The sequence below is a fragment of the Panthera tigris genome, chromosome A3, assembly GCF_018350195.1.
Source record: "Panthera tigris isolate Pti1 chromosome A3, P.tigris_Pti1_mat1.1, whole genome shotgun sequence".
Taxonomy (NCBI): domain Eukaryota; kingdom Metazoa; phylum Chordata; class Mammalia; order Carnivora; family Felidae; genus Panthera; species Panthera tigris.
In genome coordinates, this window is record NC_056662.1 from 98,624,037 (window position 1) to 98,651,395 (window position 27,359).

The 27,359-nt window shown below is 38.9% G+C and overlaps 1 protein-coding gene across 1 annotated transcript in view; it reads left to right on the forward strand.

The window, feature by feature from the left end:
* DNAH6 (dynein axonemal heavy chain 6) overlaps positions 1-27,359 on the forward strand; it is a 242,664-nt gene that overhangs the window by 110,234 nt on the left and 105,071 nt on the right. Inside the window, exons 27-39 of the mRNA XM_042981846.1 lie at positions 413-538; positions 622-777; positions 1,062-1,223; positions 5,270-5,407; positions 6,625-6,792; positions 9,522-9,670; positions 11,009-11,116; positions 14,707-15,262; positions 16,057-16,179; positions 19,967-20,149; positions 20,721-20,864; positions 25,312-25,533; positions 26,226-26,373. Coding sequence (XP_042837780.1) covers positions 413-538; positions 622-777; positions 1,062-1,223; positions 5,270-5,407; positions 6,625-6,792; positions 9,522-9,670; positions 11,009-11,116; positions 14,707-15,262; positions 16,057-16,179; positions 19,967-20,149; positions 20,721-20,864; positions 25,312-25,533; positions 26,226-26,373 — 2,383 coding nt within the window. The remainder of the gene's footprint in view (positions 1-412; positions 539-621; positions 778-1,061; positions 1,224-5,269; positions 5,408-6,624; positions 6,793-9,521; positions 9,671-11,008; positions 11,117-14,706; positions 15,263-16,056; positions 16,180-19,966; positions 20,150-20,720; positions 20,865-25,311; positions 25,534-26,225; positions 26,374-27,359) is intronic.

Genomic DNA, 27,359 nt, shown 5'->3' on the forward strand with positions numbered 1-27,359 from the left:
GCCTTAATCATGTTTAATTTTTAGGGAAAACAGTCTTCTCTAGAGACATTATCACATGGTGGTTAAGAGCATAGGCTTTCTGCGAGGCAGATGTCTACTCAAGTCTCATTTTTGCCACCTCATAACTGTGTGGCTGCCATCAAGTTACTTACCCTCTTTGACACTTAGTTTCCTCTAATATAAAATGAGGGTAAAGATAGTATGTACTTCATAGAAGTCATCTAGGAATCTAGGAATTAAGCAAGTTAAACTGTTGTCCTGTTTGGTCATGGAATTATAGATTCTTAAAATTAGTTTTGGCAAATGTCTACTCCAAATTCAATAGTAAAAAGATAGAAAAATAGTTTAAAAAAATAGATATGTAAGCTGATTTTTGAAAATCCATTATGACCATTTTTCTTTTGATTTGTAGAGATTAAATGCCCTGGCAGCAACAGTTCGAGGCAGTCTTCCAAAATTACACAGAAATATCATAACTGCCTTAATTACTATTGATGTACATGCAAGAGACATAGTCACCGAACTTGTTCAAGCCAAGGTAACTTTTATTTAAGTGACAGCATATATTTCTTCCTGAAATTAGTGCATCTAATATATGTATCATTGTTACCACTTACGTAGGTAGAGGAAGTGGATTCCTTTGACTGGCAGAGACAACTGCGCTACTACTGGGACATAGATCAGGATAATTGCGTGGCTCGGATGGCGCTCTCTCAGTACACCTATGGCTACGAGTATTTGGGTGCATGCCCAAGACTAGTCATTACTCCTCTCACAGTAAGTTACTGATGACTTAGGTTAACCATGACACAAATGCTTTCTTAAAATAGTCTTGAAAAGTTTCATCCAACCTTAACTCTTGAAAGGATTTGCCGTGAATACATCTCTGTGAAGCAGAGATCTGCATCATTAATCATGTACCTGGATCTTTGAGTATATCTCAATTGCTGTAAAACCTTTCATGGAAAATAATGACCCTCCTCCTGTAGAAGGGAAGGGGCTTATAAATGTGTGGCTTGAGTCAGTTCCCTTCAATAATGACAATGTATGCATTTCTTCAGGATCGCTGTTACCTTTGCCTCATGGGGGCTTTGCAGCTTGACCTGGGAGGTGCACCAGCTGGTCCTGCTGGCACTGGGAAAACAGAGACAACCAAAGACCTAGCTAAAGCTCTTGCCATCCAGTGTGTGGTCTTCAACTGCTCCGATGGTTTGGACTACAAGGTACAGTCCCAGCACCTTAACACTGACATTAAGTGCTTTATGGGTTTTCTCACTTGCAACATGGCATGACAAAAAAAGGAGAAGGGGGGTGATGGCAAGCAAGGGGAAGCTGATAGGGCAAAGGATGGTCAAAGTGGGATAAATAGAGCAAAGGAGAAGAGTCAACACAAGGTGGGCTGAGTGGTCCAGGTAGGAACCAAGGCCACAAGAGGATCTATCAAATGGTGGTAAAATAAAAAATCTGCTTATGGGGGCATCTGGGTGACTCAGTTGTTTAAGCATCGACTTCAGCTCAGGTCATGATCTCATGGTCCGTGAGTTCAAGTCCTGCATCAGGCTCTATGCTGACAGTACAGGGCCTGCTTGGGATTCTCTCTGTCTCTACCTCTCCCCGAGTCGTGCTTTCCCTCTCTCTCAAAATAAATAACAAAATAAACTTTAAAAAAAATCTGTCATGTTACTAAGTGGAAAGAAGAGAGATGAGGTATAAGATACAATAGCAGGGAAATCTAGGAACAAGGAATATGCTTACAGGAAGAGAAGAGCAATGCAGAGAGTTATGTACTAAAAATAAAATATGTGGGAGCACCTGAATGGCTCAGTCGGTAAAGCATGTGACTCTGGATCTCCTGGCCCCGAGTTCAAGCCCCACGTCGGGCATAGAACCTACTCTAATACACAAAATAAGTCCTAAAAATGAAATATGTAGGAGGTGAAAATTCATGGTAAGATTTTTCAGTATAGTATTTCTCAAAGTTTTGGGTCACAGGACCCCTATGCCTTATTCTCCTTCCAGGTTTTCACAACACAAAGTAGTATTTTAACACTTTATGAAGTCCCACAGTCAGGAAATCTGTTTAGCTTTATTTAATTCAGCAAATCCTAAATATATTTGACCAAAGTGCCTTTTAGTCACTAATACACAGAGCTATTAGTTTCCTTTTTCTGAAAGTTACACAAATACCTGTATGTTGTCCAAATTTAGAATATAATCATTTGAATTGTCCAAATAAATTGTAATTCATTCATTTAAAAAAAAATTTTTAGGGGCGCCTGGGTGGCTCAGTGGTTAAGCGTCCTACTTCGGCTCAGGTCACGATCTCGCGGTCTGTGAGTTCGAGCCCCGTGTCGGGCTCTGGGCTGACTGCTCAGAGCCTGGAGCCTGTTTCAGATTCTGTGTCTCCCTCTCTCTCTGACCCTCCCCCGTTCATGCTCTGTTTCAAAAATAAATAAATGTTAAAAAAAAATTTAAAAAAATTTTTTAATGTTTACTTTATTTATTTATTTATTTATTTATTTATTTATTTAATTTTTTTTTTTCAGAGAGAGAGAAACAGAGTGTGAGTCGGGGAGGGGCAGAGAGAGGGAGACACAGAATCTGAAGCAGGCTCCAGGCTCTGACCTGTCAGTGCACAGCCCAACATGGGGTTTGAACTCACAAACCACAAGATCATGACCTGAGGTGAAGTCGGATGCTCAAATGACTGAGCCACCCAGGTGCCCCATAATTCATTCATTTTTACAGAGTAAATCATACTTATTTTTCAGAAGCATCTTCAGAAAATAGTGTTTCATAGGATATGTTCTTTAAAAACCCTGCTCCTTTTTTAAAATTTAGGAGAAAAAAGATGTTGCTGGAAATGTCTTTTTATTAATAAACAACAACAACAACAACAACAAAAAACAATGGAAGTCCAATACAGGCAGAAAGTTGTTTCACAGTAGCAGAACAAGAGAGCAACAAGGGACTAAACCTTGGGAGAGGTAATCAGGAAAGGTGACCCCTCTACCTTCAGAGCAGGATGACAGAGGGGGCCTCTGGGTACACCAGGAAAGAATATGGGAAACTGCCATCAGTAATCTGTGGAAGAATTTATGCTCCCCAACATCTCCAAGTTATGGGGATCTGTTCCCACTATGTTAAGTGACCTCATTATCTCAGCAGAGATGCATCAGATTTTATGATAGTGATGATTTTTTTTTAATTTGGGACATAATAATTCTGATTGTTTTAGATCTTCTCAATTCAAAATTTGGATTTATACATCCAAATCCATTTTTCAGTGATTTTTCAGTCATCAGTTAGGCTCAGTCATTCCTGGGAGATGTGCACTCCCAAAGGCATGAGTGTGTGCTATGAGACACTTAAAGCCACAGGATATAAATACATGATTCATTTATCTTAGACCCTAGAGCAGGAGTCAGCAAACTTTCTGGAAAAGACCAAGTGGTAAATACTATGGACTTGCAACTCGTCGTTTTTTCTGCCGTTGTGGCATGAAAGCAGCCACAGACCAAATGCAAATATAATATATCATGAATGAATGTGGCTGTGTTCCTGTAAAACTCCATTCACAAACCAGGTGTCGGGCTAGATACGGCTGTGGTCCGTAGTTTGATGATCCCTGAAGTACCAATTACATCCAATGATAAAAAGTTTAAGTATTTATTCTTTTTTTTTTTTTAAGTTTTATTGATTAAGTAATCTCTATACCCCACGTGGGGCTTGAACTCATGACCCCAAGATCAAGAATCACATGCTCCTCTGACTGAGCCTGCCAGGCGCCCCTTAAGTATTTATTTATTCTTTTTTATACTCCACCTTGTTCCATAAGGATTTATTAAACTAACTTTTTAAAATTAAATATCTACATGTGGAAAAATTGAAACTGAACAGAAGGATCCAAAGTTAAAAATAACAGATTTTGTCCCTAGTCACATCACCCACTTCCACCCTCCAGAGACCAGTTTTCTGATTGTATTTGTTTTTACTTCTGGTGATTGCTATTATCTGTAAGAACATGTGTTTATTACTATATTTGTATATATCAACTTTGGACATTATCTGCCAACTTATGAAGTCAAGAGTTTATTAGATATGACCTTCCAACTTTCTGTTCCAACTTCACTTTCTGATTTTCATTGGTTTGTATAATTTTGTCTTACCATGTCAAGGTTTATGAAGTTGTGCTATTCTATACCTACAATTATGCCTTCTTTGCTTTGTCGGCGGCGGGGGGGGGGGTGGTGAATATAAAAACATAAACCCATTATATACCACTTACAGTATCAAGGATGATTCATAATGGAATTTATTTTTTTCTAATTTTTTTCCATAATGGAATTTAATGGCATAATCAGGCTCATAGAGAAGGATCAATACATGGGTCATGAAGCCTTTGCCATTCAATGGAACACATTCCAAGACAAATACCATATGATTTCACTCATATGTGCGATTTAAGAAACAAAATAAATAAGCAACAGGGAAAAAAAGAGAGAGAGCGAGGCAAACCAAGAAACGGACTCTTAACTGTAGAGAACAAACTCATGTGTCACCAGAGGGGATGTGGGGGGTGGGTGGAAATGGGTGGAACATGTGATGGGGATTAAGGAGTGTGCGCATTGTGATGAGCACTGGTGTTGTATGTGTTGAATCACTATATTGTACACCCAAAAATATTCTTACACTGTATGTCAACTAACTGGAATTTAAATAAAAACTAAAAAAAAAAAAAAAAAAAAAAAGACAAAGGAACACATTCCAAGCATCAGGATTAATGGGTTGTTTTTCAGTTCCTTTTCAACTTTCTTCTAGAACTGTGTTTTTCACTGTTTTTCTAGAACAGCTTTAATGTGCTGGTGAATCACCTGAAGATCTCATTACAGTGCATATTCTGACTCTGGAGATCAAGGGGAAGGCCTGAGATTTTTGCATTTCTAAAATCTTCCCAGGTGATGTCAACTGATACCGGTTCACTTTGAGAAGCCAAGTTCTAGAGCAGTGGTTCTCAAAGTGTTAACTCTGGACCACCAGCATTATCATCACCTGGCAACTTGTTAGAAATGCCCTACAAGCAGACCAGCTGACTCAGAAACTCTGGACCTCTTACGTAAAGGCACTAACTTCTAACATAGCCCAGGATTCATATAAAAATATTGTTTATTTGCAGATACCACCTCATGTTAATATTCTGCTCAGAATTTAACTTTTGAAGGTGTTCAGCTGTGCAACACAAAGTTGAATGGCATTATCTTCATTTCAGATGATGGGGCGCTTCTTCAGCGGTCTGGCCCAATCAGGGGCCTGGTGCTGCTTTGATGAATTTAATCGAATCGACATAGAAGTTTTGTCGGTCATCGCACAGCAGCTCATTACTATTAGGAATGCCAAAGCTGCAAAGGTAAGCCCTGGGGCAATTGTCCATGGAGGTAGCATTTCTTAAGTCTGTAACTAACTGACAGCATGTTGCATTTTAGTAAGGACAGTGCTGATTTAACATGTCTACCCATGTTTCCAGTGTAACTGGTGAGTCCAAAGGCAATAAGACTTAGTTTGAGTGAATTAATTCTTCATCCAGGAAACACAGTATGTCAGACACTATGTGGGGACCTACAGATACAGACATGTTGAGACTCAGTCCCTACCCTTGAAGAGCTCTGTTCTTCCCACCCACCACACACACACACACACACACACACACACACACACACAGAGGCAAGCGTGCACCCACACCCTGTCCCTTCCACCTCCTCTTTTCCCCTTCCCATTTCTTGTTCTTGCCTTTGGCATATAACACTCTTGATTCTCAGGCCTCAGTCTAGCTATGCTTTCCTCGTGGAACTTTACCCTTTACCAAAGTGAATCACTGGTCCTCTCCTGAACACACTATGCTGCTTCTTGTTTCTGCTTCCTTTGACCAGATGGCTGCCCCTGCTTGTGCACATGAAATGCCCTCCTTCATGTCCCAAGCAGGCTACCCTGCTTCTCCTGTTGACTTTACACACACCTCCAGCGTAGCATCTGTAACACTGCATGGTCACAGTTTCCACATCTGACTCCACACCACAGGCCTGGGAGCTTCTCTAGGGCTCAGGAGTGAGTCTTCGGCTCGCCACCTCCATACCTAACCCCTCGCCTCACCTGCAGCAGATGCTCAACAGGTGTTTGGCCTTGAGTAAATGTGAAGGGGTGGTGCCAGTAGTATCAGTGGGGCCTCAAACACCCAAGGACTAAGATCCCATTAGAGTTTCTGGGGGAATACCAGACAGTAGGGGTGGAGAAGGTTTAAGAGCCATGAAATCTAACCTGAATTGGGAAGTCTCAGCAAAAGAGGTTGAGGCCTCAAATATTGCAGGACTGGGCCAGAAAGGAAGAGACCATTTGGGCAAAGCAAGGACAGGGAGGCAGAAAGCAGGAAATACCGAGCCCAAAAGAAATTGGGAGGGGGTAGGATAGGATCAGGAGAGAAACATTCCCTCTTGTCCAACAGCAGGATTCCCTGGGCTAGTTGTCTTTGCTTGAATGTCCCATACACAAGTTTTGTACTCAAGTGGTATGTGAAAGAATTTCCAAATGTCTGGAGCAATATTCACTTATATTTTCTCTTCTCTTTAAAAGCTATCTAGATTCATGTTTGAGGGCCGGGAAATAAAGTTGGTTATGACTTGTGCAGCTTTTATCACAATGAATCCTGGATACGCAGGCAGAACTGAATTGCCAGATAATTTGAAGGCCCTGTTTAGACCCTTTGCAATGATGGTTCCAAATTATGCTTTGATTGCAGAGGTGAGCTTCACATTATAAAGCAGAAAAAAATCAATCATGTTTTATTTGCCCTTTGATTCTATTGAGGTAGAAAGTTTCCTTTATGGTTGCACCCTGGCAAAAGTTACACATTATTGTTTGCTCTGAAATGTAGGTATGATTGTTATCACCTAGTGTGTGTGTGTGTGTGTGTGTGTGTGTGTGTGTGTGTAACTGCTATATTCCACAATGGTATCTGGAATACAGTAGACCCCTAAAACTGGAATGAATCAATGAATTTAATTAACCAGTTCATTGGAGCTTATCAGTTAATGTCTAAGAACTAAAATGTCTGGATTCATTCTAAAAATACTATTGTGATATTGTGATTTATAAGAAATGTATCTTTAGTCATTCAAATGGCTAATATCCATGTTTTCTGGCTCCTACCAGCTCCTGGCTTCATCCACAGCTCCTATAAGCCTTGGAATTTCCTGTGATAAGGGGTTTTCGAGTATATTTTTTTATGTTAATGAAGTGACTTTTGAAAGCCATTAGGCAACCTAAGGATGGGGGGCTGGTTACCAGGCAACCAACCCTATGATTACAGGGTTGGAACTTCAGGTCCCATGCCCTGCCCTCTGGGGAGGGGAGAGGAGCTGGAGGTTGGATCAGCCAAAGGCCATTGACTTAAGTCAATCATAACTATGTAATGAAGCCTCTATAAAGACCCAAAAGGACTGGGTTCACAGAGCTTGTGGGTTGGTGAACACGTGGAGATTGGGAAGAGGGGTGCACCTGGACAGGGCATGGAAGCTCTGAGCCCTGACTCCATACCCTACCCTATGCATCTCTCCCATCTGTCTATTGATTCATGTCCTTTATCTTGAATAAACTAGTAAATGTTTTCCTGAGCTCTGTGAGCTGCTCTAGCAAATTAAAAGTACCTAAGCAGGAGGTCGTTGGAACCTCCAAACTGTAAACAGTCAGTCAGAAGTACAGATAACACCTTGGACTTGAGACTAGCATCTGAAGTGGAGGATGGGAGGCATTCTTGTAGGACTGAGCCCTTAACCTGTGGAATCTGATGCAGTCTCTGGCTTTAGAATGGAATTTCTTGGGGTGCCTGGGTGGCTCAGTCTGTTAAGCATCCCACTTCAGCTCAGGTCATAATCTCACAGTTTGTGAGTTCAGGCCTTGCATCAGGCTCTGTGCTGACAGCTCAGAGGCTGGAGCCTGCTTTGGATTCTGTGTCTCCCTTTCTCTCTGACCCTCCCTTGCTCGCACTCTGTCTCTCTCCCTCAAAAATAAATAAACATTAAAAATTTTTTTAATTAAAAAAAAAAAGAATGGAATTTCTCACAAAGCACAGATTACTCGTGTGGCTAATAAATTCCTTTACTAACAGCTAGTTTAAAGTATTCTTCTATATGAAGTAAAAGTAACTACCTAAGAATAGAATAGAGCATACCAGATCCTATAACTTTTCCCAGTATAATGCTTACAGAATCTCATGGGTTTTCCAGCACCCCCTGTGGGTATGGTGGGGTGGTGGGTAGTTAATGCAGGTGCTGTCTTCCCTTTAGACCATGTATAGACAGGGACAATAAATGACTTGTTCATTGTCCAGAGCTGGCAGGAAGAAAACCAGGTTTAGAACTCAGTCCAAAATTTTGTTCACATCTCATTCTTTGTCCTGTTGTTCTATTACTCAATAATCAACTGGAGAAATTTAAAAATCCAGTCTTCTGAGTGCTATTACTCCTGTTGCTACAGATTTTAATGAATCAGGGTATGTCCACAATAAATATTTTTAATATTTTTAATTACCTGCAATGTGCAGAGTACTATGCTCATTTACAGTGATAGAGCAATAAGCAAAACCGACACCAGTAAGAAATGTCTACATCATTTCATGGGGCGCCTGGGTGGCTCAGTCGGTTAAGCGTCCGACTTCAGCTCGGGTCATGATCTCATAGTTCATGAGTCCCAGCCTCGCGTCGGGCTCTGCTGTCAGCTCAGAGCCTGGAGCCTGTTTTGGATTCTGTGTCTTCCTCTCTCTCTGCCCCTCCCCTGCTCATATGCTGTCTCTCTCTTTCTCTCAAAAATAAATAAATGTTAAAAAAAATTAAAAAATAAAGAAAGAAATGTCTACATCTTTTCAAATCCTGATTCTGAAGCCAACCACAGTGATTTGAGTAGGTTATGGATTGAAGAAAGTGTCCACACTCCCCTAGACTGTCGTCATCCAATTTCTTTAACCAAGAATGCAGAAACTTGTCAGAAGCAGGGTAGCCTCCTATCGCAGAGGAGAGGCTGCAAATCTGCATAGCTTCCCTTGATATTCAGGGAGTCTAAAGGGAGAACACAGCTATCACTGATTCTGTCTACAGGGTGGAGTTCCTGTCAGACCAGAGAAACTCAAGTCTTGCCTTTGTACTCAGACCTTACAACACCATCCAACCTCCATGATGTGAGCATTTTCAAGCAGTGGGTTCTGCTGCCTCTTGAACCAAATGTCACCAACCACATCTTCATCCATAGAAGGAAAGCAAAATCAGTGCCCCGACATCCCTGTAGGATATCCCACCTTTTGCCTTCCTGTAACACAGAAAACCCATTTCCCTTCAATCGTCACATTTCTTTGTTAAACGATATAACAACTTGGAGAGGTATAATGCCTAAAGTAGATTTTGAACACATTGGTATTATGCTAATCTATTGCTCTCCATACAATATAAGAAGTATTGCATTGTTCTTTTCTATTCTAGGTAATTCTATATTCTGAAGGATTTGAATCCAGTAAAATATTAGCCAGAAAAATGACTCAGATGTATAAGCTTTGCAGTGAACAGCTCTCTCAGCAGGATCACTATGACTTTGGCATGAGAGCTGTGAAGTCTGTACTGGTCATGGCTGGGTAAGAAACCAAAGTGGTCAAGAGTGAAATTCCAAACCATGTAATCAAAGCATTAAATGACTAATTCACAGACGGCTCTTAAAGCAACGTAGAGAGTGGTAAATGTTAGCAGCCGCTGTCATCATTTTACCTTGACTCCCATGCCACAGTCAAAGGAGGCATCTCCTCATCTCCTGACAGTTCTGGTTGGCCCCACACTGAACCTGAGTCTCAATGAGGCTTCCACTAGCTTTCATTTCCCCTGAACTCATCACATACATTTGTGTTTAGAGTACAGAAGCCTTTACCACTATGAGGTAGGATGACTAGACTTAAAAGGTACCATTTGTTATGCATATACAGTAATTTAAGTTATATGTGTCACCTGACAAAGCCCAAAGCTCTGAGAGGAAGTTTGGTTTCATTTTTCTGCCCTTGTTCGAGGCTTATATCTTAGCCTCTGCCTCTGCTTTTACAGCATGGTCCATGACTGAGCTTCTTTGTAGTTTCTAGTAAAGCAACTTTCTGGTTTCTTCTTTTCAGGCCCCGGCTTCTCCCTTTGTAACTTCTTGAGGCTCCTACCTCTGAAACCCCTACTTTATCCAGAGTCTCTGAGGGAATCTGTCTCTTCTTTTTAGACTCACTGGCTCAGGCTCCACACATCCAGGGCCTTTTCTGCCTAGCCCCTGTATCCCTGGGCTCTACCCACGTCTCCTTGCCCTTCTCTGTTCTTTCTTTCAACCTCCCAGATACAGTATTTCTCCCCTTTACAGGAGTGCCATGTAAAGACCAAGGACACTAAGGAGTTCAGATACTCGTGCACTCCCAAGAATACAACTACAGACCAGTGGGTGAGACAGACACAGGAGCAGTCATCTAGGATACATGAATGGGGCAACCATAGGGCCATGCCCGAGGTTCACTGTGGAGGGTCATGGAGGAAGTATCTGGAGGATGAGAGTAACTGGGCTGGAGTTTGAAGGAGAAATAAGGGGTGTCAAAAGAGCAAAGAAGAACCTTCTGGGCTGAGAAAAAAGAAAGTCATAGGGCTGTGAATCATTATGATGCATTCAGGGAACTATAAATTCAGGTTGGATAAAGTCTGGATTGATGGGGGGAAGTTGAAAAAATACCTTCTCATTCTCCAGGCTGTGTAGCCAGTTCCTGACCTGTCCTTGCTCTCTGGTGGATGTGGATGCTGGCCATGCAAGGAAAAATGATCCTCTCTTTCCAGCAGGAATCCACAGGGGGGTGCCCTCCACAGCTTTTTGCAAGGGAAATCCCTGACCCACAGGTTTGGAAAATCATGCTCAGTATCAGGTTCCCACAAACATCATCTGAATTATTCCTTTAATTTAGGTCCTTAAAAAGGGAGAATCCACACTTAAGTGAAGATGTGGTATTGATAAGAGCTTTACGAGACTCCAACTTGCCAAAATTCCTAACAGATGATGCTATTCTGTTCAGGTAAGTTTCTAGATGTTACAGGATAAAACATAGCTGCTGTGTAGAGATAAAGGATAGTCTTCTCTTCAGTTATGTCTGTCTCTAACAAGGTAATAACTTTCTCATCTTTTCTAGAGATACTTATTGCAGTTTAAAAAACACTAATTTAAAATAAAGATAGTAAAGTTTAAGCATCAATCCAATCTTTTTTATTTTTATTTTTCAAAATACTGGTCACTAGGCTATATGTTATACAAATTAGCATTCGGTTACAAATTCCTGACCTAAGAAAAACTCTTGAACCCAAAACATAAGACTCGGGGCTTAACATAAAATGTGATTGAACTTTTATCTATTTCTACTTTTACTATTAAATTTTATGTTTATCCAAGCCATATGTGTATGTAGTTTTAAAAAGCATCACAGCGGTGCCTGGGGGGTGCAGTCAGTTGAGCACCTGATTCTTGATCTCAGCTCAGGTCATGATCCATGGTTTGTGGGTTTGAGCCCCACATCGGGCTCTGCTCTGATGGTGTGAACCCTGCTTGGGATTCTGTCTCTCCTCTCTGCCCCTCCCCTGCTTGTGCTCTCTCTCTCTCTCTCTCCTCTGTCCTCTCTCAAAAAAATAAACATAAAAAAATTTTTAAGCATCATAAATTAGTCTCATGAGAAACAATAGTTCTGTGCCCTTCACCAACTCCCACTTCCCAAAGGCAATCATTTTTCAATTATTTTGTTTGTTTGCTTGTTATGTTATTTCCCCATATTTTTTAGTACCGTGTTTATGCTATTTCTTGGTTTTTCAGTTTTAGGTATGATCTGTAAAGTTGGTAAATGGGAGATGAGGATATGCGCATACACCTCTTTCCCTCTACCCATCCTATCCATAGTTATATTGCAGTCTAACTTGAGCTAAATGTCCAGGGTTACCATAATTAAAAAAAATTTTTTTAGACAGAAAATAGAAGTTGGAGAGGGGCAGAGGGAGAGAGAGAGAATGTTACGCAGGCTCCCTGCTCAGCGTGGAGCCCAACACAGGGCTTGATCCATGACCCTGGGATCATGACCTGAGCCAAAAACAGGAATCAGACACTCAACCGACTGAGCCACCCAGCCGCCCTCAGGGTTTCGATAATTTATTATAGCTATATAAATAGTATCCACAGCTGAGCTATGTTTCTCTTGTTTTTTTTTTTCTTATCCCTGCATTTGTTAATTGCCTTAGTTTTTATTTTTTTAATCTTTTACCTGCTTTTGTATAAATCTATCAATAATTTATTTTCAAATTCTCCCAGGGTATGTGTAAATCTCCTTAAAAACAAAACAAAACAAAACAAAAACTCTTCTGTGGCTCCTGCGTGGCTCAGTCGGTTAAGCATCCGACATCAGCTCAGGTCATGATCTCACGGTTCATGGGTTTGAACCCTGCATCGGGCTCTGTGCTGACAGCTCAGAGCCAGGATCCTGCTACAGATTCTGTGTCTTCCTCTCTCTCTGCGCCTTCCCCCATGTGCCCCCCCTCTCAAAAATAAACATTAAAAAAATTTTTAACAAAAAAATTTAAAAAAAAAAACCTCTTCAATTATATAAAACATTCTATCAAATGTGTCTCCTTGGAGCCCCTGTCCTCCTGCTCTAATCTGGACTACCTGCCCATTGCCCTGGTGAGCACTGGTCATCCTGGGATGTCCATTTATGACTATGCTGGAGTTCCCTTGGCTTTTGTCCTCTGTCAGATCTTCTGATTTCCAGAACACATGTCTACTCCCTTTTGACAGAACACAGTGATGAAAATTCCTATGCATTTATCTTTGCACACATGTGATACTTCTATAAATGAGTTTTAGTAAGTTTCCTAGGTTTTATAGAGCATGGGCATTTTTAATTTAGATAGATTCTATTAAGATGTCCAAAGACATTTATATTTATATAAATGATTTTATTTTTTAAAGATTTCTCTTTTATTTTTTTAAGTTTTATTTATTTGTTTTGAGGGCGAGCACAAGCGAGAGAGCGTCAGAAAGAGAAAGAGAGAGAATCCCAAGCAGTCTTCATGCTGTCAGCGCAGAGCCTGATGTGGGGCTTGAACTCACAAACCATGAGATCATGACCTGAGCTGAAATAAATAATAGTTGGACACAACTGACTGAGTCACCCAGACGCCCCTTTATATAAATGATTTTATTACTATACCTTTTGCCTCTTAAATGTTTTAGAGAGAGACCAAAAGTTATATCCTCTTTAATATGCATTTCTTTAATTATTAGTGCCATTGAGCATTATTTCTTGTGTTCATTAATCATTTATATTTATTATTTTTAGAGCATATTTCTGTTGTGTCCTTTTTCTTATTGATTTGTAGGAAATCACAAACTTTATCTGGTATAAAAGTTGGAAATACTTGTCTATCATTCATTTTTTTTGAGAGAGAGAGAGAGAAAGGCAGAGAGTGAGGGAAAGAGCAAGACAATCCTAAGCAGGCTTCATGCCAGCACAGAGCCCAACTTGGGGCTCGATCCCACAACCATGAGATCATGGCCTGAGCCAAAATCAAGAGTTGGACACTTAACTGACTGAGCCACCCAGGCAGCACTAAGTCTATCATTCTTTAAGTTTATATATATAAAGCCTTTTATCTCACACAAGTTTGTGGGTTTTTGCTTGTTTATTTTTATTTTTTCACCTTACCTTTAAAATAATAGTTGTAGATTTCTTGTCTTCCTTAGAAAGACCTTCTTAACCACAGTATTACAAAACATATCTGTTGTATTTTCATCTAGTATTTTTGTTGTCATTTTATATTAAAGTCTTTACTGTGTCACAAATGTATTTGTGTATATAGTATGAGGTAGGGATTTAGCTTCTTTTTTACCCATAGAAATATCCCATATTAAGTACTTCCCACAGAAACAGTTAATTTTTCCTTTACTCCCCACCCCCCCCTTTTTTTTTTTACCTACTATTAGTTTCTATTTCTATCTTATTTTTCTGAATATCCATATAGTTATAAGCATGCATAAATGCTTTTGGAAAAAGTTGAGATATTAATATAATTTTTAATTTTTTAAATGTTTATTTATTCTTGAGAAAGAGACAGAGCATGAGTGGGGGTAGGGGCAGAGAGAGAGGGAGACACAGAATCCGAAGCAGACTCCAGGCTCCCAGCTGTCAGCACAGAGCCAGACACGGGGCTCGAACCTATGAACCGTGAGATCATGACCTGAACCGAAGTAAGACGCTTAACCAACTAAGCCACCCAGGCACCCCTAAATATATTTTTTTGAATAAACTGAAAAATCAATCACTTTGTATATGTTTGGTATTATGCAATGTACTACGAACAATACAAACACATAAGAGATATTCCTTACCTCAAAAGGCTCCCAATATACTTAAGAACATTGATCTACGGTACAAGAAAAAAAAGCATACACAGTATCAGGGAAATGTTAGATTCTGTTATAACATATAGGACAAACTAGTACTATGCATGTTCAGAAGAAAAGATCAAGGAGAAAAATAAGACTCATTGTAATCAATGATTATAATAAGTTATTGTAATAAATATTGGGAAATATCAATTACCAATGATTTTATTTTTGTTTTTTCAGTGGAATTATATCTGACCTTTTTCCTGGAGTCCAAATTCCAGAACATGATTATGGTATATTGCAGTCAACAATTATAGATGTCATGAATAAAAAAAATCTTCAGCCTGAGACATGTATGGTTAAAAAAGTGATACAGTTCTATGAAACTATGCTGGTAAGACACGGTGTTATGTTAGTCGGGCCGACAGGAGGTGGCAAGACCACAGTTTACCAAATACTAGCAGAAACTTTAGGGAATTTGCAAAAACTTGGTTTAGACAACCCCTTTTACCAACCAGTTAAAACATACGTTCTTAATCCTAAATCAATTACAATGGGTGAATTATATGGTGAAGTTAATAACATAACCTTGGAGTGGAAAGATGGTTTGATGGCACTAAGTGTCCGAGCAGCTGTGAATGACACTTCAGAAGACCATAAATGGATCATCAGTGATGGGCCCGTGGATGCTCTTTGGATTGAAAATATGAATACAGTGCTGGATGATAACAAGATGCTTTGCCTGGCTAACAGTGAGAGGATCAAACTCACACCTCAAATCCACATGCTTTTTGAGGTAAATATATATGCCTTAGTGTGGTGCAAAAGCATTCATTAGACTGGTATGCCATCATCAATTTTTTTCTTGCCCATATCGCATTTACTATCTATAAGGCGTCCCATGGTGTTTTGTTCACATACTAAATTGCTTACATACTTATCAAATTGTCCTTTTATAGTAGAGTGTGCATCCCGAGAACCAAAGGCTCTCAAATATTCCTGTTTGTCTATAAATGGAAATGCAATAAATTCTATCTTCCTCAGCACTTGTTTCCTTTCCTTTGGTGGTAGTTAACGTATATATTGATGACATTACATGATTTGAAATGCTTTCTAAGTTAAGCAAAAAAAAAAAAGTTACATTTACTATGAAAAATTACCCCTCTGCAGTGTGAATGTTTAGTGAAGGGATTGGAAAAGGAATGTGGACCAAGTATGGCTATAAAATATTCTGAAAATACCACTCCTGCTGTATTCATTCATCAAACATGGGTTGAATGCCTACTATGTCCTATGTTCAGCTAGGTGTGAGATACAAGAATGAAAATGGAGAAAAGAGGAAAGCAAAGGAGGAAAAAGAAATACCTATACCTTCCCATAAGGATTTGACATTATCCTCTTATTTTTGTGTGGGTTTTTTTTTTTCACCTAATGCCTCACTTAACTTACCTTCTCCGTTTCTGATTACACTCTCTTCTATATAAAGCCTTTCAGTGTTAACTTTAAACATGTGACTCATTAACACTGAAAATGGAAAAATAAGGAAGTATTATGTTAGCTATTTTTTTGTTCAATTCCCTTCAATTTTAGGTGCAAGACCTAAGAGTTGCCTCTCCTGCAACAGTCAGTCGATGTGGAATGGTGTTTGTGGATCCTGAAGAACTGAAATGGATGCCTTATGTTAAAACATGGATGAAGAATATTTCTAAAAAAGTAAGTGCAACCAGATACTCCACAACACATCCATCTGTCAGGATGGATGGAGGCTCTTGCTTGCCCAAATTTCAGTAAGTTAACAAAGACCTCATGTACTTTGTGGAGAGAATTCCAGCATTGTACCTAGTGCCTCTCCCTAAGAATTCTTGGGATCTTCCAGAAATGTTTATATCCTCCCCAAATCTGTCCCCATTATTTGTAAGCTCAGCCCACCAGGCTACCTAGCCGCTCCGATTCCTGCCCACTCTGCCTGGATCCTCCCCAGGTTGGTTCCTCTCCAGTACAAGCACAAACTGCTTCCCTGAGTCCCCCAAACACAGAACAGGCTGCCGCATTAAAAAAGATTTTGCAGAAGGCTGGGGATAGTGAGAGGGAATCACAATGAAGAAAAAGAACATTTCGGTCCAGGCTCTGTCATTGTATTTAGATTGTAGAAGACCCTAACACCGCTGAGAGAAAAGAAAACCAGTTTACCTCCCACCCAGTCTTAGGTCTGTGACCCAAGATGTGTTTTAACCTCAGAGGAAACGTTCCACCCAAAGTGAGGGAAAGCTTTTACGTTATTATATGGAACAATTCAGTTCTATATCATCTTCTGCACCTTCGCCCTTCTAAAATAGGAGTTTTCTTTGCCTCAGCTTAACAAGGGGTCTTTTGCAGTGTTGTGCCCCATCCCACGCCCCCCGCCAAGAAAGCCATCTTCTTTCTGCTTCTCCCCTCCAAAGATGAATTAAAAAAATATTGGTTTTTTCATTCTTAGGCATCAACATTTTAACAATGATGTGTTCTAGTTTCAGAGTACATTATTAAAGAAAATAATTTTCAGAATTGAGAATGTATCATGTACTACTGTAAGATTTTAAAACTTCCCAAATTTACTTTTCTTTTTAAATTAATAGAATGTATTATTTAGGGTACTTTTAGGTTTATATAAAAGTTTAACAGAAAGTACAGAGAGTCCTGATATATTCCCTCTCCTCCAAACATAGTTTTTCCTGTTAACATCTTGCATTTGTGTGGTACATTTGTTGAAAGTGATTTGTCAAAACTGATGAAACAATATTGATACATTATTATTAACTAAAGTGCATAGTTCACATTAGGATTCATGTATGAATGTGTTCTACAAATGTGTTGTACAATTGTGTGGGTTTTGATGAATGCGTAATGTCATGTATCCACCCTTATAGTATTATACATAATAGTTCCACTGACTTAAAACCTGTGCTCCACATATTTATCCATCCATACCCCCTCCCTACTGCTCCATATTTTGCCTTTTCCAATGTGATGTCATTGGGATCATACAGTATGTGGTTTTTTCAAATTGGCTTCTTTCACTTAATAATTTGCATTTAAGTTTTTTCCATGTCTTTCCGTGACTTGATAGCTCATTTCTTTTTGGCTCTGAATGGAATGGTTCTGAATGGAATATTTTCCATTATGTGGATTTACCAAGTTTATCCATTCAACTACTGAAGACATTTTGATTGCTTCCAGGTTTTGGCAATTATGAAGAAAGCTCCTGGACACACCCATGTGCAAGTTTTTATATAGACTTAAGTTTTCAACTCATTTGGGTAAAATACCTAGGAGTGTGATTGCTGGATCATATGGTAAAATTTTATTTAGCTTTGTAAGAAACTGCCAGTTTGTCTTCCAAATTGCTGTACCATTTTGCATCCCCACCAGCGATGAATGAGAATTCTTGCTGCACATCCTCACCAGCAGTTAGTGTTATTGATGTTTTCGATTTTTGCTATTCTAATAAGTATGTCTCCTCGTTTTAACATGCATTAATGTGCATTTCATGCGATCATGAATGCCTTTTCATATGCTTATTTGCCATCTGTATATCTGCTTTGGTAAGGTGCCTGTTCAAATCCTGCTCATTTTTTATTGGGTTGTTTCCTATTTTTGAGTGTCACGAGTTCTTTGTAATATTTTGGATACAAGTTCTTTGTCAGTTATGTGTTTTGTAAAAATTGTCTCCCAGCTTGGCTTGTCTTTTCATTCTCTTAATAACCTTTCACAGAACACAAGTTTTTAATTTTAAAATTAACTTAGCAAATTTTCTTTCATTGATTGTGCTTTTGGCATTGAATCTGAAAACCATTTCCAAACCTAAGGTCACCTAGATTTTCTCATCTGTTATCTTCCAGAAGTTTTTTTAGTTTTGCTTTTTACATTTAGGTCTGTGATCCATTCTGAGTTAATTTTTGTGAAAGGTATAATATCAGTGTCTACGTTCATCTTTTTTTTTTTTTTTTGCATATGGATGTCCAGTTTTTCCAGTACCATTTGTTAAAAATGAATGAAAATGAAACAGAGGTGCACCTTCTCCAATGGATTGCCTTTGTTTCTTTGTCATAGATCAGTTGACTGTATTTGTATGGGTCTATCTCTAGATTCTCTGTTCGTTTCATTGATCTATGTGTCTATACTTCTGCCAATACCATGCTGTCTTAATTACTGTAGCTTTATAGTAAGTCTTGAAGTTAGATAGTGTCATTCTTCCAACTTTATTCTTTAACATTGTGCTATTTTGGGTATTTTGCCTCTCCATATAAACTTTATAATCAATTTGTGCATATACACAAATTAACTTGCTGGTATTTTGATTCAAACTACATTGAACCTATAGATCAAGTTAGGGAGTGCTGACATCTAAATAATACTGGATCTTCCTATCCATACACATTGAATATCTTTCCATTTACTTAGATCATCTTTGGTTTCTTTCATCAGAGTCTTGTAGTTTTCCTTATTTAGCTCTTGTTCATAGTTTGTTAGAATTATACCTGAGTATTTCATTTTTTGTGCTAATATAAATGGTGTTATATTTTCTATTTCAAATTCTACTCATTTATTGCTGGTATATAGGAAAGCAATTGACTTTCGTATATTAACCCTGTATCCTGCAACCTTGCTATAACAGCTTGTTAGTTCCAGGAGTTTTTTGTCAATTCTTTGGTATTGTCTACATAGACCAGTCATCTGTGAACAAAGACTTTTTTTTCTTCCTTCTCAATCTGTGTACTCTTTATTCTTTGTATTGTCCTCCTGCATTAGCTAAGACTTATAGTACAATGTTGAATAGGAATGGTGAGAGGGATTGCATTCTTTTCAAATCTTTGGGAATTATTCCCTCTCTTTTCGTAGATATTTAAATTGCTGTTTTTTGCTTCTTGTTTTTTATTGTTCCCAATTATAAGGCTGCTTGAAATCTATGTTGACAATTAACAAATGACTATAAAATAAACACCTGTGTACTCATTACCAGATCAAGATGTAGGATATTGTCCGCTACCCAGAATCTCCCCCATGTCTCTTCCAAATTATAGAAGGTTTTCTTAAAATTTCAATTTGTTTCATATCTTGTTATGTTTATACCCTTTAACCTAAAGTCACAGAATAGGGGTGCCTGGGTAGCTCAGTCAGTTAAGTGTCCGAATCTTGATTTCAGATGGCTCTCATCATGATCTCCTGGTTTGTGAGACTGAGCCCTGCATCAAGCCCCAAGTCAGGCTACCCAGTGACAGCATCGAGCCTGCTTAGGATTCTCTCTCTCCCTCTATCTCTGCCCCTCCCCCACTCACACACTCAATCACAGGCTCATGCTCTCTCTCTCTCTCAAAACAAATAAACTTTTAAAAATAAATAAATAATAAATATTAAAAGACACAGAATATATTACAATACACAGATTTAAACTAACCCATTTCTAAACTTAATTATATATTTCATCTAGTCTTACTGAAACATTTGTTTTTATGATTTTCAGCTAAATGAGGAAACCCAAGAATACATATTGAACCTTTTCCAACGTTATGTTGATGATGGTTTATATTTTGTCAATAAAAAATGCAGCCAAGCAATCCCACAAGTGGACATCAGCAAAGTTACTACACTCTGTTGCTTATTGGAGTCTTTGATATTTGGGAAAGATGGAGTTACTTTGACAATGGTACGAAAGTTTTCCTCAATGCTATATAGCTATAAAAATGAAATTGTTATATAGATGCTTTGCAAATAAACAACACTAAATTTTCTATAAAATGATCATTTGATTTTCAAGTTAATTTTCCAGGCAAGTAATGATTGTGAATAGATTCATAGAATCTCTAAGTTGCAAGGAATATCAAAAAACCTATAGTTTATTCTTCTACTCAATGTTTAAATTCCTTACAGTCTACAACATACCTACAATGCATTCCTGGTATATGTGTCTGTCTAGCAGCTGTTTAAATACCTTCATGCAGGTATAAACAAAGTTATAATAGTCAGTTGAAAGACATATTTGAGCTTTTTTCTACATATTCCTTGTCATTTGTGTTTTCATCAGAGTATTTAAATATGCACTACTATAAAGCGTTGCTCTTTGAACTGTTGAGTCAACTATAAGAAACATATACTATGCCCTTTTTTTAAATGCATGAGTCTAACCAAAAGAAAACAATCTTTAGACTTTGCAATTTAAGGAATCCTTTTTATGTGAACAAGTAAAATACTAAAATTCTTTCTCTTTATTCTTTCAGGAACAAATAAAACTGAATACAGTACTATGTCAGACTTTTATATTCTGTTATTTATGGTCTTTGGGTGGAAATCTAACTGAAAACTACTGGGATTCCTTTGATACATTTATTAGAACACAATTTGATGATAATCCCGATGCCAGGGTAAGAGCTAAATGCATTTAATTTTAAAATAATAACTGAACCATTACAATTAAATTTCAAGACTAGAATTTTAAAAGACTTAGTTCTACTGCAAATATAAAAATCCTTCACTATAAGGGTTTCTAAAATTATTACCTTTTTATTTTTTTTTTAATTTTTTTTTCAACGTTTTTTATTTATTTTTGGGACAGAGAGAGACAGAGCATGAACGGGGGAGGGGCAGAGAGAGAGGGAGACACAGAATTGGAAACAGGCTCCAGGCTCCGAGCCATCAGCCCAGAGCCCGACGCGGGGCTTGAACTCACGGACTGTGAGATCGTGACCTGGCTGAAGTCGGACACTTAACCGACTGCGCCACCCAGGCGCCCCTAAAATTATTACCTTTTTAAAACCATAGATAGCATTTATTGTATTAAAACTTTTAATAATTCTCTCCCATATGAAGAAAGTAAGGTATAAAAGTAGGGGCACCTGGGTGGCTCAGTTGTTTAAGCACCTGACTCTTGGTGTCAGCTCAGGTCATGATCTCACAGTTCATGGATTTGAGCCCTGCATCAGGTTCTGTGTGACAGAACCTGCTTGGGATTCTCTCTCTCCCTCTCTCTCTGCCCCTCTCCCACTTGTGCTCTCTCTCTCTCTCTCAAAAAAATTATATAAAAACTCCCTACTATAAACAATATATTGAATTCTAGTTAGTACACTTATTCTTCACAGTGTTATGGTTTGACAATTCAGAAATTGCTTTCTGTACATTCTAAGATTGAGCAAATAAATATATTGAGGATAATGCCAACCAGGTTTCTCACTGTTAGAAAAGGGATTTACAAATATGGAAGGGGAAAGATTAGAAGGCACCTGTGTTCTTGCAATTCCAAGAATTCCAACTGTAATTGGAAGTAATGGTTTTCATGGATTTTATATATATATATATATGAAAATTAATACATATATTCATACATACATAAATTGCCTAGTCCTGTGTGCTAAGAGGAACTAGAAGCAAGGACACCTCAAGAGCAATTAGCATAGGTATGTTAATTTCTAAATACTGCTCTCCATGAAAGGAAACCAAGGCTCCTTAATGAAATAGCTGATTCCAGCCACTGAGACAAAGGATGTACAGAATGAGCCTAGAACATCTTCTTATGTCAGATAGGAAAGAAGTTCTCAGAGAATGATGTCAACGCAGGAGCCAGTTCATGAAGGGCTACCACTGGCCAAATCTGGGCAGATTTGAGCATCAAAATAAATAATGGTATGGGATTACAAGTCTTTGCACGAAATAAAAACCTGTGAGTCCATACTCAAAAATATACATGAATAAATAAATAAGGGGGGAGAAGGAAGAGCTCCATCTCACAAAAGAATACCAAGTAATCTGCATAGGAGAAGTGATGGAGTTAGAACATCATAACTTTGCAACTGTCATAGTAATAATTGATTTAGGCAGGAATCATCAATGGATGCCAAAACTAGTGGGTGACGGTTTGATGAGAAACAATACTTACATAGTTTCAAATTATTGCAAACATGACCTTAACTAAGAAATCAATTTAACATCAGTAAGGACAAAACTGTGCCTTCTGGCATAGTGCACTGAGAAGGACACAACCTCAGTTCTGAAGTATTCCTTTCAAACATGCATGACCTAAATGTAATGATGGGAATACATCTGGAATGCCTAAATGGAGGACCATTCTGTAAAATAAACTGGCCTATATTCTCCAAAAATGTCCATCATGGGAGACAAAGAAAGCTGAGGAAATTTTCCAGATGAAGAGACTAAAGAGATATAACTAAATACAATGCATTATCCTGTATTGGATCCTAGACTGGGGAAAATCTAGCTGCAAGTGACATTATTAAAAACACTGGCAGGGGCACCTGGGTGGCTCAGTAGGTTGAGTGTCCAATTCTTGATTTTGGCTTAGGTCATCATCCCAGAGTCATGGGATCAAGCCCTGCATTGGGGTCTGCACCGAGCATGGAACCTGCTTAGGATTCTCTCTGTTTTCTTCTACCCCTCTCTCCGTTGGCATGCTCTCTCTCTCTCTAAAAAAAAAAAAAAAAAAAAAAAAAACACTGGCAATATTTGAGTATGGAATGTAAATTGGATAATAACATATCGCTATTCAATTTCCTGATTTCGATCATTTTACTGTGATTATATAAGACAATATTCTTGTTCTTTAGGAAATACACACTCAGTTATTTAGGATAAGGTGGAATAGTGTATACAATTAACTCTCAAAGAGTAGAAAAATACAATAATAAAGCAAATGAGGCTAAATGTAAACAATTAATATAGATAAAGAATATATGGAGTCCTTTGCACTATTCTTTTAACTATTCTGTAAGTTTTAAATTATATAAAAGTTAAAAGTTATCAAAAGAAAAAAATCCATAAGAATATGAGCCCTATGGATTAGGACCTTTTAGTAGATATGAAACCCTCCTGGATCCTCAAGATTATTGTATCATAATTGGATAAGATTATTAAGGACAGCTGGGAATTTGGTACAGACAGACCCCTCCGGGTCAAGGGAAATGATCTGGGATCATCGGAGGGCAGTAGGAGAAGGTGCAAAACAAGCATTCAGTACTCATTTCAACAAATGTTTATTGAAAATCTGTTACATGGTAGGCCCCATTCTGTTTCTGGGGCTAACACAAGTGATCAAAGAGACTATGGTTTTAGCACAAGGGTAGACAAATAACACCAGACAGGTAGACCAGTGACTTATCTCAGAGGAGGATGAACCAGTGACTTATCTCAGAGGAGGATGGAGGTGTGGCTGGTATTGATGGGGAAGGGGAAGAAAGAAGCTTTCTGATATTTTCTGGATATGTTCTACATCATGATTCAAGGGTAGTTACATTGATATTTACATATCAAGAACACCTTAAACTGGCCTTGTAAAATCAGACAAAATAATACACCTTAAATGTTTTTTAAAAATAGAATAAAATAGAAAATAGAGTAGGGGTGCCTGGATGGCTCAGTCAGTTAAGCATCCAGCTCCTGGTTTCAGCTCAGGTCATGATCTCGAGGTTGCTGAGTTTGAGCACCACAGCCAGCTCCTCACTGACAGTGTGGAGCCTGCTTGGAATGTCCTCTCTCTCTCTCTCTCTCTTTCTCTCTCTCTCTCTCCACCCGTCCCCTGCTCACATGCACACACATGCTGTCCCCAAAGTGAATTGCAGATAGTAGGGGTAAAATTTATACATATTTGTAGACACATATTTATGAATGTACTAGGTCACCATGTAAAATGGATTTCTTATTAAGAGTTGCTGTCAAATGAGCTTGAAACACAGCTTCTTTGTACAGCTGCCAGAATGAGCGTTCTGAAATGCAATCTAATCATGTCACCCACCTGCTTAGAATCCTTGCCTAAATTCTTGCTCCATGCACTTTGCTTTGAAAAGCGAGGCTTTTCATAACCTGGCCCCTGCCTGTGTTTTCACATTCATCTCTCACTGTACATACTGCTCTTGTATTTCCCAGCATGCATGGCACTTTCCATGCCTTTAGCCTTGTCTTCACCCCCCTTCCCCATCTCATTCCTTCCTTGCCTGTGGGCTCCTGCTTTTCCTTCAAGTCTGAACTATAACATCACCACCGCTTGGAAGCTTTCCTGAATCTCTAGCCACCACCATAACTCCCTGCAAGTAGACATGAGTTGTCCTGCCTTTGTAAGTGTACTAACTCCATTAGAACCCCACTTCTCTGTGATATTAACTGATATGCTTTTGTCCCCCATGTGAATTTCAAGGTCATTGAGGGCAGAGGCTCTCATTCAGCACTCGCCTCCATCTCCCCAAGCACATTAGTCAGCAAGGAGTAAGCCCCTGAATGTTGACTTGAATTGAAAATGCTTTACAATTCTATTTATTTATATATTTATTTAAATATGAAATTTATTGTCAAATTGGTTTCCATACAACACCCAGTGCTCATCCCAACAGGTGCCCTCCTCAATACCCATCACCCACCCCCCTCTCCCTCCCACCCCCCATCAACCCTCAGTTTGTTCTCAGTTTTTAAGAGTCTTTTATGGTTTGGCTCCTTCCCTCTCTAACTTTTTTTTTCCTTCCCCTCCCCCATGGTCTTCTGTTAAGTTTCTCAGGATCCACATAAGAGTGAAAATATATGGTGTCTATCCTTCTCTGTATGACTTATTTCACTTAGCATAACACTCTCTAGTTCCATACAATTCTAATCTAAGGTTTTAGTATAATCAATCTATCAGATTTTTTTTATGCATTGTGTCGCATGGTTGTGTTTAAAGTATTGGACTCTGATACCTAAACAACTACTTCTCTACAAAGGGGGAAAAAAAAAAACAAATAGATTCATATTCCATGACTGCCTTTGTTTATGTGTGAATTTTTCTATTGCTGTGTATCAATCCTATTGAAAGTGGTACTTAATTTTATGCTCTAGCTTCCCAGTTCTGGTGATCTGTGGAGCATTCATATGGACTTCGACACCAAACGACTGGATCCCTGGGAACGAATCATACCCACCTTTAAGTACAGCCGAGATGTTCCTTTTTTTGAAATGCTAGTCCCCACAACTGACACGGTGCGCTTTGGATATCTAATGGAAAAACTACTGGCAGTCAGGCATTCAGTGCTGTTTACTGGAATAACTGGAGTTGGCAAGGTAGGAAACCTACCTGAAACAAGGTCTGTCCAAAAATGAGGGTGTGGTGGACTTAGAATTGTAAGCCCCAGAAATAACATATTATTTTTCAGAGGAAATTCTTTTGAATTTTGATCATTTTTCAGGAAGAATGTAACTATGCTGAATCTGTATCTATATTGGGAATTACTCCAAGGTCTGCCAGTTTCTGAATAAATCCTTGGTGTAGATAACACATAAACCAGAAGACCCTAAGGACCAATATTGTGGGTTTGGGGGATTCTATGTTGTATCCCTTGGATTTGGAAAAAGTGGACTCTAGTGGGAAATGTTGATGGTTTGGTCTTTTGGGTTTCAGGGGTGGGTCCACATAAACAGAAATTCACTGGCGACCTTCTAAATTATTTCTAGAAGAAATTTGGGTTCTTCTGTGACTTGTGCTATCAAATTGAGACTTGGATAGGAGCCAAGGTGGATTCTGGTATAAAACTAAAATTAAAACTTTTGCTAAGATTGCTGATTAAAATATTTCTTTGGCTCTGATAAATATAATTAAATGGAATCTCCAAGAAGAAGAAAGCAGACATTTTGATCTGGCTTTGACCTATCTCCTTTTATCCTGTTTCTTACTCATTGTACTGGATTGTTACTGATGTAGACAATTGAAAGGTATATTGAATGTTAAATCAGTTAACGTATTTTTAAATTTAAAGTCTGTCATTGCAAAAGGATTGTTGAATCGAATTCAAGAATCAGCTGCCTATGTTCCTGTTTATCTAAACTTTTCTGCTCAAACTTCATCTGCAAGAACACAAGAGATCATTGAGTCAAAACTGGAAAGGAAAAGAAAAAACATACTAGGTAAGTGTTAGCCAGTTTTATTTGTCTTACACAAATTATTTATTAAACTAATCACAAAAACAAAATGGGTAATAAAATTACAAATGCATATTTTCTTTGTTTAATGTATTTATAAAGGTGATTCTATTAACGACATTCTTTCCTGTGCCATATATCCATGTATCTTACTGTTTAGTGAGTAAGGAGTTTATTTCTATCATCACCTTCAACTCAGAACACCTTTAGTCTGTGGCTCTCCCTCTCCATGCATGCTCTACTGTCAAACCTGCATGGATTTCCCTTTATTTAAAACAAACCAGCAAACAACTACTTTGTATCTGGTGCATTGAGTTACCTGAACTGAGCAAGGAATTGGCATGAAACTGTCTACGTTTCTTCTTTAGCCAGTGCTTTCAGCCAGGCTTTGTGGGATCTCCCTCACGATCCCATATTAACTGCTTAGATAAATAGTATACCTCTCTGGTCAGTTGCAGCTATTTTGAATCAGGTCTCATGTAAAGCTCTGATCCCAAACCTAATTTTAAGCTGTTCCTCTCCTCTGTTGTAGACCTGGTTTGTGGCTCATGGTGCTGGAGGTAGAGAGGGGCATGGGATGCCCTTTTGCCCTTTCTGGCCCTCTCTGTAAGAGGCTCTGGTGTGTTGGGATGGGAGGAGGAGAGGAAAGGACAAGTGTTCTCCCTAACTGGCATTTAGATGAGCCTCTGTGTGGATCGTCCCTACCTCTCTTGCTGGTGCTGAATGACTGTCAAAGCTGTCTGTGTGGCAGGCTTCTAGGAGCAGGCTCTGCGAGGGACTCCCCAACAAGATGTGTATAGGTCAGGGATTGGCCTCCCAATTGGAAAGTCCCCTGATGTTGGCAATCAAGGTCTTAGCCCCCACTCAGTCCCACCCTCCAGCCGTATATCTGCAGTCCTTGGTACTGGGTCCACTTGGCTGGCCCACAGCCCTCCTGGGTGGAGTACTAGCCAACCCCAGCTGCCTTCCAC